The 13,091-nt window shown below is 41.9% G+C and overlaps 3 protein-coding genes across 3 annotated transcripts; 2 read left to right on the forward strand and 1 right to left on the reverse strand.

Annotated features, from left to right (window-relative positions):
- The first annotated feature begins 579 nt into the window (after nt 1-579).
- Nucleotides 580-5,270, forward strand: Osi12 (DUF1676 domain-containing protein Osi12). The gene is made up of 2 exons (XM_036818930.3): nt 580-1,233; nt 4,157-5,270. Exons 1-2 carry the CDS (start codon nt 759-761, stop codon nt 4,582-4,584), a joined length of 903 nt encoding a protein of 300 aa, XP_036674825.3. The 5' UTR covers nt 580-758; the 3' UTR covers nt 4,585-5,270.
- Nucleotides 5,271-6,763: 1,493 nt separating this feature from the next.
- On the reverse strand, nt 6,764-7,740 carry LOC108015996 (uncharacterized). The gene is made up of 2 exons (XM_036818935.3): nt 7,586-7,740; nt 6,764-7,523 (listed from the first exon to the last, which is right to left on the reverse strand). Exons 1-2 carry the CDS (start codon nt 7,589-7,591, stop codon nt 6,999-7,001), a joined length of 531 nt encoding a protein of 176 aa, XP_036674830.3. The 5' UTR covers nt 7,592-7,740; the 3' UTR covers nt 6,764-6,998.
- A 2,566-nt stretch (nt 7,741-10,306) lies between these two features.
- LOC108016038 (uncharacterized) lies at nt 10,307-12,897 on the forward strand. The gene is made up of 2 exons (XM_017082632.4): nt 10,307-11,247; nt 12,296-12,897. The coding sequence occupies exons 1-2, from the start codon at nt 10,587-10,589 to the stop codon at nt 12,667-12,669; spliced, it is 1,035 nt and encodes a 344-aa protein (XP_016938121.3). The 5' UTR covers nt 10,307-10,586; the 3' UTR covers nt 12,670-12,897.
- The last annotated feature ends 194 nt before the right edge of the window (nt 12,898-13,091 follow it).

Genomic DNA, 13,091 nt, shown 5'->3' on the forward strand with positions numbered 1-13,091 from the left:
CCCGCACAGATTTTTTCAGTGTAAATTAGATTTTACGTCATAATATCGGCTATCTGAGAAACGGGTATATAATAGTCGAGGCACCATAGCGTTCTCTCTTGCTTAGTTCTGTAACATGAAGTGCCAAAATTCCAAACTAGAACTATACAAATGCGAAAAAACGTAATAAACTTTAAATGTATGTTTAAATACTCAAACCAATTTTTCAAATCATTCGAAAGTTTGAGTATTCAAAAAAATTACTATTTTTATTAATATTATCAAAACTGTGACGAAAATCAATATTCTACGAAGCTAAATTAAATAATTAAATTAATGTCGCTGCCATTGTTGATAAACTGTAAATATAATGATAATTTTGATAGTCACATAAAAAAGCACTAAAGAGATTTTTCAATTTGTCAGTTTTCATTTATTTCTGTCGTTGGGAAACTCCAGTACCAGCACTGGCGCACATTCGTTCCCAGCGCCGTGGAAATCCGAGCGAGGAAAAGAGCCAGCACGAGCTGAAGGCCCGAAGAGCCCGACGAAGCCGAGGAAAATCAAATTGCGATCAAGAGGAAAGAAAGGTCTATAAAAGAACAAAGCGCGCCAAGGCTGGGCATCAGTTTGATTCAAGCCAGCAGCCAGTGCAAAAGCTGCTCCCAGTGACTAGATTGGGTTTTTTTGGCCAAAGGACTAACCACCTCCACCTGTGTAGCACCTGTCGCGCGGTGTGCCGCGAGTGTTGTCGTGAAAAGTGTGAAAAGTGCCCTAGAATGACATTCAAGCAGTGGCCCTGGCAGGCCCTCATCGGCCTGCTGTCCGTGTTGTTCCTCGCCAGCAGTTGTGGGGCGGCCACCGAGCAGCTGGGCAGTCCGCCCAGTCCCAGTCCGTCGCAAAACGCCGGGGCACGGACCCTCCTGCGGGTCTACGACGAGTGCACCCGCGCGGAGGCCGGGTTCGTGCCCTGTCTGAAGAAGAAGGCCATCTCCTTCATCGACCGCCTGGCCCCCATCGACGCCATCAACGTGGCCGAGGGCATCAAGCTGGTGCGCCTGGAGACGGCCCCGCGTCCGCCGGCCGCCAGCGAGAACGAGCTGGAGTTCTCGCTGCCCCGATCCGGGAGCGATCGCGACGCCAAGCTCACCAACATGCTCATCGAGCGGCTCAGCTACTTCTTCAACGGACACTCGCTCCAGGTCAGCTTCCCCAAGCTCACATCCGACGAGATTGGACGCGGCTTAGAGGAAGGTAAGACATCTGGTGGGGGCTGATGGATTGGGGTCTTCCTAACGAGAATTTATACAAAGCCTTAAACATTTATATTTGCTATTAAATGGGAATATCTACCCTTGAACTAAAGTGTGGAGTACTAGGAGTGGGCTTCTCTAAAATCATTTGCTTGTAAAATTTAATATATAAATAATAATAATATTTTATACATTAGAAAGCATTTCAAGGTGTACAAAAAAGGTCTAACTCAATTTAAATCTGAAATAACGAAAACCATGATTTATGTAGCTTAAATCTATATTATTCAGGCGCAAATATTTTTTTAGGTTTAACTATTTAAGTCTTTATGAGTATTATGAAATTTGAAGCAATATATTAATTGTAAGCACTGAAAAACCGATTTCCAGTTACGAAAAGCTAGTTTAATAACTATAACTTCGTACAATTACTGTGATTTTGGCTTTAAACTTGTTGTATTTCTCCCAATTAGTAACGCAAACAGATCTCATCTATCTTTTAAAGGTCAGTTATTATACTAAATAGCTGGTCTCAGTCCCCGAGTTCCCTACAATTAAGAAATGATTTCTTTGGCAAACAAATCGATCCTCAGCACTGCGCTCAATCTCGATCTCAATCATCACTTTCCGTGGGCGGTCTAATTGCGGTTACCGCTAATACCCCAGTATCCATTGCGCGTAACAGTGACATAATTTGACTCCGGCCATGACTCTGGCTATATCACCGGTAATTTGCAGGCAGTTATTAGAGCCAAGAGAGCCGTGATTACAATCCGAAGAGTATCTCAGCTGGCAATGACACTCGCAACTGCATCGTCATCATCCGCTGGCTGGCCCATTTCCTGGCTTATCATTCTGCATTGTATGTAAACAGGGTGAGTGGGTTGGCCGGGGGGCGGAAAAAATGTGGAGGGGCTCATCGTGGTGGCTCTGGGAAAATGCGCAATTGTTTTTATTTATACCGCACACACGAGAAAACTCGTTGAGCAACTCAGGACTGACCCAGAAACCCTAACAACGACATCAGACAGACGGTAGCGACAGCGTCGAATATAAAATGTCATGCCAGAATTTCGTGTTGTCCAAAAACAGACGAAAAACATGACATGCGGCGTAACGTTGTCACCACGAACTTTAGCCACTCTAGTTTTTTACAAGCCGCAATGGAAATTAGAAATAGTTGGGGAAAAACAGTAAAATGTATATCACAGCATTGTAAAATCCTTTTTCTGGAAAGAAATAATTATTTTGAAACTATTTATCCACAAACCTTTAAATTATTGTCCACAATTATAATTATAACGTGGCTACTACTTTTACAGTCTTATTTTTTTAAATATTTCAAAACCCTTAAAACAAAATTATTAAATGCATAATGATAATCTTTGATGCCTCAAAATTCAATTGCATATAAAAACATATATTTTACTAAATAAAATAAAATAGCCCAACATATTTAAACAGCAACTTTCAGCAATTTATTTATATTTGTAGATGGAAAACTATGATTTCCTTCAACATTTTTCTTGTACGTGGATACACAACGCCGCCGCAGGCTTGCCAACTTTAAGCCCAAGTATCTAACCCTCGAGAGGGCAGAGTACTTCGAGTTAAAGGCAAAAACTAAGCCATGTCTAGATGTCATGACCATGTCAAATGCAATGAAAGTGGCGACCACGTTTCTCCGCCGAGGCCACGAAAAACAACTCCTCGACTAGGCCACTGGCATTGGCATTTCCATTTTGAATGCAAGCTGTCGTCAATTACAAATTTGACACAAGCACTTACTGCAACATCCACATCAAGATCGCAATGCAATGCAATGAAAAGTGAACTTACTTTCACGCCACATGAAATTTTTCTTTTACTTTCAAATCATTGATCAAGATTTTTAATCGATCCGAGGAGCTGCAGTGCAAGTTGGCCAACACTTTCCCAATGGCACAGCCATTTTTGGCTAATACCCATTGCCAGAGATTGCAGCGATCGATTGAAATGGCTGTTTAGAGCTGGTTATGACTATGCGATCATCGCTCTTTTGGGCTGCATTAGTGTCCATTTCTAATTTCTGCATTTCCATTTCCATGTCCGTGTCCACATCCATGGACGTGCCCATGTCGAAATGCAATTTTCACCATCCAGGCAAGTGAAATCGCCTGCAGGGTCCCTAATGAAGGCAGAAAAATGAAAGCCACACACGGTGCCGCCTGGGAAAACATTCCCACACAGCCTTTGGATAATTGAGCTGGCACTTTCACCGTCTTTTTAATATTTACAGGGCTAGAAATCTCTAGGTATCTTGCAAGATCTTCAGCGATTTAATTATTCTGAGTATTGTTTTCACAGTCATTCACAGGCCATTGTTAGCGTTTTAACCATCTTCATAATAAAAAAGTAAACAATTTCATTATTATAACTGGTAACTTGGGTCTCTTGGCTATCTATGCTAACTTGGGAAACATGTTCTTCTTATTTTTCTTGGGTAACATTTATATTTGTTTGTTGAATAATCAACAAGGCCTATCTTGTTTGACTTCTTGATCTATTTTGCTAAATATATGAGTTATTTAACTTAATTTCCAAATCGGGTAAAAATATCTTTTAAAATATCATTGTATAGTTTCAAAAGTAAACGTTTAAATGTAAATTTGCTATATAATTTCACCATTTAACACACAATTTAAAATTATAGCAAGATTTTCGTTCTTAGACTTTTAGGTGCAAGCTCACATTCGATTTGTTAGACTTAAACCTAGTTTAGTTTAACACGCGGACGTAGAAAAGACCCCAAGTAGTTGTAAGTTAAGGTCGTTTTATTCTCGGGGAAATTACTGGTGCTCATTTCAAAGCACCTAAATAAAATTCCATTACCTTCTAGTTACCATGCAATGAAACCCCAAATTAACCCAATATCTTTCTTGCAGGCCGTGGCAAAATGAAGAAGATGATGGGCATGATGATGATGGGCATGGCCATGAAGATGATGAGCATGGTTCCGATTGCCATGGGAGCGCTCTATATACTGGCGGGCAAGGCGTTGATCATCTCGAAGATCGCCCTGCTCCTGGCGGGCATAATCGGTCTGAAGAAGCTGATGTCCGGCAAGTCATCAGGCGGCAGTTCCGGCTGGTCGTCCGGCGGCGGTGGCGGCGGAGGAGGCGGTGGCTGGTCCTCCGGCGGCGGCGGCGGAGGAGGAGGCGGTGGCTGGGACCGGCGATCCCTGACCGAGGCCCAGGAGCTGGCCTACCGGGCCCACAACCTCAAGCAGGAGCAGGCGGCACATGCGCAGAGCCATCCGCAGCTGCAGCATCTGCATCCGAAGGCCGCGGCGCCGCAGGTGACCAAGTCGTAGGATGGAGACGGAGGAGGAGGAGTCGGAGGAGGAGTGACACCAAGTGTTAGATAGCTGCATTTATCTTGTGGATAAATCACGGACGGCGGACGGATTGTAATTAGATATACATAAACACTCTTTTTGCACTTGCACTGCGGGGCAGACAAGAAGACAGAATGCACTTCCAACGGTTCACTCGACGCACAGTGGCACCCATGGGTACATGGTATGAAATGTATCCAGAACGTGCGTTCCCACTGGGCAAGGGGATTTTTTATAATGATTAGTATTTGCTTTAATCGATTATGTTTTGTTTTATCGTATCGCTCTGCCCTGCTCTGTTCTGTTTTCCATCCGAGTTTACTGTTACTGAACTCGGCCTCTGCATCTGCATCTGCATCTATCTTTCACAAACATTGTATCTGCATCTCGCTGTGCTTTAATTCTTATGGCTTACTAGCTAACTGCACTTGCTATTTTCAATTACCTCTGGTACTTCCGCTTCTGCAGCTCCGTTTCTATCTCACTCCACTCACATTAACTCTAGCCTGTCTAACTGTACGTAGCCACTAAGTGTAATAATTTATTTAACTTATTTATTTATTTACTAGCCGTTAGTGTAAATCGCATGTAAGCAGCAAAGTTTTCAAAAAACAGAAAAGCAAAAAAAATGTATACAAATAAAATCACTGATACCAATCGAAGGTCGGGCTTTTGCCTCGAGGGCGGCAAGGTCAAGTTAAAGATACTTGGCCAATACTTACGCTTCCTGTTACCGTTTGCCAAAGACTTCTTCCGGTTGCCCTGGCCAGATCCCAATAAAACCTGGCCCCATCTCCGGCTTCCATTAATTCTGGTTGTAGAGTCCCAGGGTATTTGTCCCATATTCGGCAACCTTATGGCCCACGTTTATTGCCTTGGCCCAAACACACGAGCGCACAAGAGATTCAAGCCGAGAAGCAAGTTGGTCCACAGTTCAGCTGGGTAAACACTTTCCAGGCCATGAACACAAGGAGGAAAGTTGGCTGACTGTACGAGAACTTCCCCCCTCGACCTTAATCATAACACAACAGAACCCGCCCGAGATTCCTGGAGGGAACAATAATGAATTGCGCAAAATGAATCATCATCCAATTAGTTGGGGTCTGAGTCGAGTAATGAATTGTGCTTGCATATGAATGTCTGCGGGCCAGAGTAAAGTAAGTTAAAGCTGTTAGCCGAATCAACTTTAATTACGGATTAAACTTGTCATGGGCTTTCTTCTTTTATAAGCCCCATGCCGAAGCTCATTAAAGTGTCCTTCACTTAAATTGCCTCGAGACTACGGATATTTACAATCCATTCAGGTTCTTACATAACAAAGATATATGTATAATAAATACATAAATTAAGATGATGAAAATTAAATAACTCCAAAAAGAAAACAAAAAAATCACTTCACAAAAATTTCCGCTGCTCTTATGACGAAGCTTTTTAATTTGTATTTAAATAAATAAAAAAGGGAATGGCGAAACCACAACTTAATGAGCATCAACGCGATCGATACTAATGATTCGCTATTTCATTAAGAATGAAATAAATACTAAAGATTCATTTAAATATAACTAATTATAATCTTACAAAGAAACTATCTAGAAGAATAAAGAAGCATACTAATTAAGGGAATGTAAGCCTTTCAAGTTCCCAATCAACAGTCTAATTTACATAAAAAATCACTTCAATATAAGGGCAACTAATTTTATTTTTTCGTCTCTTTTATAATTTGCAGTCTGGTAATTTCTTTTGATAATAATAAAGACTTTACTAAAGTTTACAGAAGCTTTAAAAAGTGCATTAATACTGATGGTCATGCACATTTAGATTTTTTGTATAATTAGGATAATATGAGACACCAAAATCCGGAACCTTCCACTTAATTTATGGCCTTAGACAGCAAACTTGTATTATTTAAATTTGTGATTATGTCTCGGCGTGTGCAATATAATCGCTTTTGTTTAAGCTGAAAGTAGCTCTCTGTTCGAACTAATACTATGAGTGTCGTTGCCAAAAGCAAGCCCGTACCAGAGTTATATTAAAAGTGTAGTATTGGTTCTAATCAAATAGAATGCCTATAAGGGAATGGTTTACTTACAAATATTTATATACAAAAATGCCATAGACATTGATCCACTTACAAGATGAAAAGAAACGCTCCTGATTTAATTTAAATAAGATTCACTTTTACTTTTATTTGTGTGTTCGCCAAGCAGCCAGCCGATTATCTCAAACTAGTTTCGCTAATTTGGGAATAATTGGCATTGAAGAGATTCGGGTTGCTTGGCCATGGAAGATTTTTTCAGGTACATAAACGAGTTTGTATCCGGACTACAGCTAAATGGGGGTAGTTCTGGGGAGTGGGGATAATAGGGGCTTCTTGAGGCGTCGTCTGCTGCTTACTTCGTTTTCCACCAGCCGGATTGACCACCGTAACCACCTCCGTAGCTACCTCCGTAGCCACCTCCGTAACCACCGCCAGAGCTCCAGCCACCGCCTCCGTAGCTGCCTCCATGAGTGGTTGTGATCACTTTGTAGACGTCCACGCGGCTGGCGCCTCCATGACCACCACCGTAACCACCTCCGTAGCCACCGCCGTAACCACCTCCGTAACCTCCGGAGCTACCTCCAGAGCTCCAGCCGCCTCCTCCGTAGCCACCTCCATAGCCGCCTCCATAGCCTCCACCACCTCCGTGTCCTCCCTCATAGGTGTTGATCACTTTGACGACCTGGACTCCACCGCCGCCACCACCGCCGTATCCTCCTCCGTAGCCACCTCCGTAGCTACCACCAGAGCTCCAGCCACCTCCTCCGTATCCGCCGCCATAGCCACCGCCACCACCAACTTTGCCCTTCAGGAGCTCCAGAAGTCCTGCATTGGCGGTTGCCAGAGTGGCGGCCAGCGCCAGAAGACATACAAATACCTGGGAAGGAAAAAAGGACATTAGTTGGCATTTAATTCTTTTCTTTTTCTGGGACAGCTCACTTTCATTGCGGACTGCGAACGCTTGAGAAGCACAAGTAGAACTAATGCCAAAAGCCAAAATCGCTTCCGATTTAATAGCTGACTGACCAAACCCCAGCAAAGGTGGCTTAGTGAGCGGCTTTATGCCGCACACGCTTCACTTCTCTCCAAAAACAAGGTCTTCCTACTCTTCACAGCGACTTTGGCATTAAGTCTAATCTTGTGCAGCGCTCTGATAAAAGCCGTTGTGGCCGGGACGATTCCCGAAAATAAATTTATGAGTCCCATTAAAGCAGGGCGTAGGAAGAGTTCTGCGCTAAACTAGTTTTACGGCTAAATTAACCGGGTTGCGAACAAGGGAACCCAATAGAGTGCAAGTTGTGATACAGAATTAAATTGCCAAAATCAATTTGGCTTATAATCTCACGCAAAATAACCAGGAAAATATTTAGGAATATACTCGTTTTATTAAGGTTTTGAATAAGTAAATGGTTTAATATTTTATAAAACAACTAATATAAATATTATAAAAGTTTTGAAAAGACAGACATAACCCAAAATATTTACTTTATTTACATTTTCGAAAATCAAATGACGAAGAATATTATTCCAGTGCACTATTCTTTAAGTCGCGCCACGAGCAATGCGAAAAAAATGCAAGACTGCTTGTCCCAGTTGTTAGCTCATCATAGTCACTAGCCGAAAACCGGCCACATGCAAATTTGCGGTAATAAAAAATAAATGCTTTAAATGTCTCAGGCTGGCTTGATTCATGTTTGATCATCTGTGGCCAGCAAACTCATGCATGAGACAGCAAAACAATGCCAGATAAAATACGGGTTTTGTACTAGTGTCGACAAGAAGCAAAATAATATAGTCACTCTCCATTATGGTGCTAAGCTTCCCGAATGAGTTCCTTTGCTCACTATCAATCATAGCTAGCCGTTAATGGCCATGCCCCGAAAGCCATTTCAATTGCCATTCAGCCTAAACCATAATTTGAGCCTGCAGCCATCACACTGCCCCAAAGCCTCCATTATCGCCCAGGCTGTTTCACTTATTTAGTGCCACAAGCCTTCCTCATACATCATTCTGAATGTGGATAATGGAAAACAAAGTTGGAACAGAGCTTAAATAAAGCTGAGCACTGCATTCTGACGAGGATTGCATTAAAATGTGTGCCAAACTCCTGATCCAGTTCCTTAAATAAAATGATATATGTTCGTATGTTGAATTATTGCTCTCAGGATAGGGACTTAAGTGATATAAAGGTTTTTAATAATCTGTTTCTCTGTTATATGCTAGAAAGATCTAGAAAGTTTTGGTACCAGGTCAGTCATCCTAAGGTGTTAAGTTAATAGATTTGTTTCGAAATTCTATTAATTTATTTAATAATACCCCAACATAAAACTCCACATTTATAGGAAGAAAACTTCAAGCTATTAGGGAACTAGTTTGCACTTAATAAATTCTTAATAAATAATTGGGTACTAAATTCTTATTTTCTATCTATAATTCAAAAGTTTGACAATGCTCTCTCTCAAACTTTTGTTTAATCTCAACTTGGATGAGACCACACCGAGCTCAATAAAAACAAGATAAAGTTGCCAGGGCACTCAGTGCATGGCTCCACCAAATCTAGCCATTTTTTCGTGGCTTTCTCTTCAACCGCAAGCCCAAAAGTAAGCTTCACTAAAAGGTTGAAGCTGGGAAATGTGCTGAAAAGCCGGCAAGGTTTTTTACCAGCTTGTGGAGGAGCAAACAGATGGCGCCCAACAGTATGTGACAGGGGAGTGGAAAGCAATAAGGTGAGTGCATCGCTTTTCCGCCCTCCAATTCGCCACCATTTGTGGCCCATCGTCCATTTGGGAAGATTAAATGCATGGCGAGCACCTGAGATGCCGCATTCAAATCGAGGCAGAGACCAACTTTATCCGCCGCAGGCAACAGGTGGCAGGTTCGGAGAGCCAATTAGCACGTACGGATCTGCAATTACGCGAATTTACCCATTGGGCACACTTTCCCAGGGCCCGAAACCTATATAGAATAGTGGCAACGAGTGCAAGGCCATCAGTTGGACCTGTGGTTTTGAACGTGCAACAGGGCAATAAGGTGGTACGGTGGTGAAAAGTGAAAACTCCCGAAACGGGGCTTCAAAGCATTGTTTTCTAATTAAAATGGCCATGCCTCAATGGGCTTAGCAGCACGTGTTGTGCTCCCTGGAGCGTTTATCTTCGATCTGCCAATGAGGCCCCACCCAACATCTGTGAAAATTTACATAAGTGGGAACTGGGAAGTGGCGTGTGGTCGGTTCCCTCCACCCAATCCAGTTACGCTTGACGGATTACCCTTCTGCGTGTGTACACTGCAAAAAAGATATACATACAATGTGTTTACAAAAAGGTTTCAGGCAATAATGCAAACTAATAATAAGTGTATACTCCGATTATAGCTAATTTGGCCTTTATAATTTAATCAGAACCGCTTTCTCTACTACTGTAAATTTTTTGGTAAAGACTATTTTGAACGAACTTATTTATCTGCAAAAAAAGATTTTCAGGCACTTAAATTAAACCCCAACACAATTTTAACTTTATTAAAATGCCTAGAACCTATAACAAGGCATAAAGAATGTTTCCGATAATTTTTTGTGTGTGTTAAGCACATCTTATTTCAAGCCCCCCCCAGATTAGATTGTAATGACTCGCATTAAATTTATGCACATTTATTTTATACCCCTATATTTCTCTTTGTTTGCATCAGGTAAAAGTCTTGGATGTGAAAAGCCATCTGGGGGATCAAATGGGCGCTTGACCGCAAGCCAAAAGCCGCAGCACTTTTCGGCGAAAGGCCGTTAAATCGCTCAACCAAAGAGCACCTTAAACTGTCGAATGGCCCGTAGAATTTGGTCTACAAAGATCTCGAACCACTCACCAGCTCACAGTTCGATTCTTGACGGCGTGCGGAGTGCGTGTGTGAAGTGGCAAAAACCCAGCCGAAGGATCCACAAATCGAATACAAAATGTGGCAGCGACAGGTGTTGGTGCTCGGCATTTACGGGCTCATTGCATTGAAGGTGGCAAGGAGCACCGCCAGTCGGTTCAATGGCGGCACTTCCGCCGGCAGCCAAAGCCCACAACTAAAGCTGGAGATGAATGCATGGCAGCCTTTCACGCAGCACAACAATTGGCTCATCCTCCAGGCAACGGCGCCCAGCTCAATGCAGCCGGAGCGGACGGAGGTCCGGGAGGAGATCCGGGAAAGGCGAAAGGAGCCGGAACGACTTCCTGCCAATTTCTACGCCTACAACCACCGCTATAACGAGAGCTCCCCGTCGCCGGGCGGAAATTACAAACCGATTCCACCAGCCAGCGATCCAGCCAGCTACGTTTTGGCCATCAGCCAGCAGATGCGGCGGGGCCAACCCCTGCGCCAGCTGCCAAAAGCGGAGGAAGCCGGGCCGGAAGTTCACGAGGTGGCTGCTACATCAAACCACCCGGTTAATGGTGATGGTGACGATTATGATGATGCTGAAAACGAAATCCTTCCTCAGGCGGCAGGAGGAGCAGCAGAACAGGCGTCGCTCCGGGGAATTGAATCCTACTTGGAGCCCTTTGAACGAGCTCTGCTTAAAGTGCGCAACTTCTGCGACGCCCTGAGGAGCGTGATTAGCGACGAGGCAGGTGGGTAATGTTTCGGAGAATTTTCTAAAAAGTGGCTAAGAACATTGTTTACACATAGTAATAGTTTTTAGAGGATTTCGAGTTATAAAACTGAACAATTTAAATGTTTAGGGAGAACAATTATTTGTCCACCATGTTCTATCCTTGTGTACCTGCATTTGTTTTGTAGTAAACAGCAGTAGAAAAATGGATAAGAAAGAAAGAAAAATTAAAGCTCAAATTTATATATATAAAACACGTAATAAATATATCTTTAAATATACCATCAGCAATAAATATAAAAGGAATACTCTTCGAGCTTATTAATTATATTTCACACCTACCTAAAGTATTATGATAAATACAATAAAATAATACACTGAAAAAGCAATGGAAAAATCAAGGTAAATATCTGGATACTGAATAAAGTTTTGTATTACATATTTCTTATCATATTAAACTGCTTAATTAAATTTGAAAATATGTAAATCAACTCAGAAAATATTTGATATGATGTTATTCATATAAACTTCAAATTTTCTCTGTCATTAAATCAATGTTTAAAATATTTTAACTAACTATGATTGTTAAATTTAATATTTCCATATTTAAAGTTAATAAAATCCTTAATGGATGAAAAACAAAGCGAACTTAATATTTTTCGCTTTAAATATTTAAAGTGAATGTGAACAATATCATTTCAAACATATTCTGAGTTGACCTAAATATTTTCATATTAATTTAAGCAGTTTAATTTAAATATGTAAATCTAATCTTTGAATTCAATGTGCAGATATTTATGTTTATTCTTCCGTCGTTTTTCCAGTATACTTTGTAATAGTAATTCTTTTAAGAGACTTTCAACCTCAGAAAGGTTCTGGATGTATATCCATTTTCAATTAGTGCCACTATTGATTACAAATTGTTCTGTGCCGGATTTTAAAATCGACTATAACCTTGATTATATCCCAACCCCGTGCGCTCATGCAATTGACGAGCGACCTCGGGGCGTCTGTGACTGACCATTTAATTACGTGGCTAACTACTGCTTCCGCTCCTCCACTCGTAGATGAGGCCGGTTCAAATAAATTGGATGCCACCGCAAGAGGAGCGACAGCCAGCACAGCCCCACCAGGTGCAACATCAAAGGACCTCCTGGTTCAAGGTCGCGCCCAGCGTCTGGCCTCGGAATTGGAATCGCAATCGGAGGGCCGCAAGCTCAAGAGGCTGAAGAAGAAGATCCAGAAGCTGCTGTTCCCCCTGCTGATTGCCTACAAGCTGAAGTTCCTCACCCTCATTCCGGTTCTAATCGGCGGGCTCACTCTGCTCGTGGGCACCACGGGTCTGGCCGGCTTCTTCTTCGCTCTCTTTACGGCCGTAATGAGCCTGAAGTCCTCCGCAGGTGGCCATGCCAGCAAGTCGCTCGTCTTGAAGAAACTCTGATGAGTTCCGGTTTCGAACGCATTTAGATTAGCGGTTCGACTAAAGTTGGCCAACTGCTCAGCCGGCCAGCAGTGATTTGTCTGCTGGGAGGCTATAAACGACGCCGATTTTCAGCGATAGCGACGACGCACCCTCAAGTGAAATGAAGTATGTACATAACAGCATAGTCCCCAAATACGATAAGCGAATTTAAAATTGGGCATTAGTCCAGACGAATATCAAATACCCTGATGGCTTAAATAATACATTCGTTTGCAATGATCTATGTATTTTTATCATGTATTATGTATTTTATAGTTCTTGAAATGTTAAAAAAATCTGTAATCAAAAAGTTAAAATATTTACTTATTTTATAATTTATTTCTGAATTTATAATTTTAATTTATTACTTATTTTCTATCCATTTGCTTTGAAAAATTAAT

This window comes from Drosophila suzukii, chromosome 3, assembly GCF_043229965.1.
Source record: "Drosophila suzukii chromosome 3, CBGP_Dsuzu_IsoJpt1.0, whole genome shotgun sequence".
Lineage (NCBI taxonomy): Eukaryota > Metazoa > Arthropoda > Insecta > Diptera > Drosophilidae > Drosophila > Drosophila suzukii.

What these genes read in the sequence shown, in the direction of transcription:
- LOC108016038 (XM_017082632.4), top strand. Translation starts at nt 10,587, where the DNA reads ATGTGGCAGCGACAGGTGTTGGTGCTCGGCATTTACGGGCTCATTGCA. An exon ending in CGTGATTAGCGACGAGGCAG is followed by an intron (nt 11,248 to 12,295) that starts GTGGGTAATGTT and finishes CTCCACTCGTAG; the next exon opens with ATGAGGCCGGTTCAAATAAA.
- Osi12 (XM_036818930.3), top strand. Translation starts at nt 759, where the DNA reads ATGACATTCAAGCAGTGGCCCTGGCAGGCCCTCATCGGCCTGCTGTCC. An exon ending in TGGACGCGGCTTAGAGGAAG is followed by an intron (nt 1,234 to 4,156) that starts GTAAGACATCTG and finishes TCTTTCTTGCAG; the next exon opens with GCCGTGGCAAAATGAAGAAG.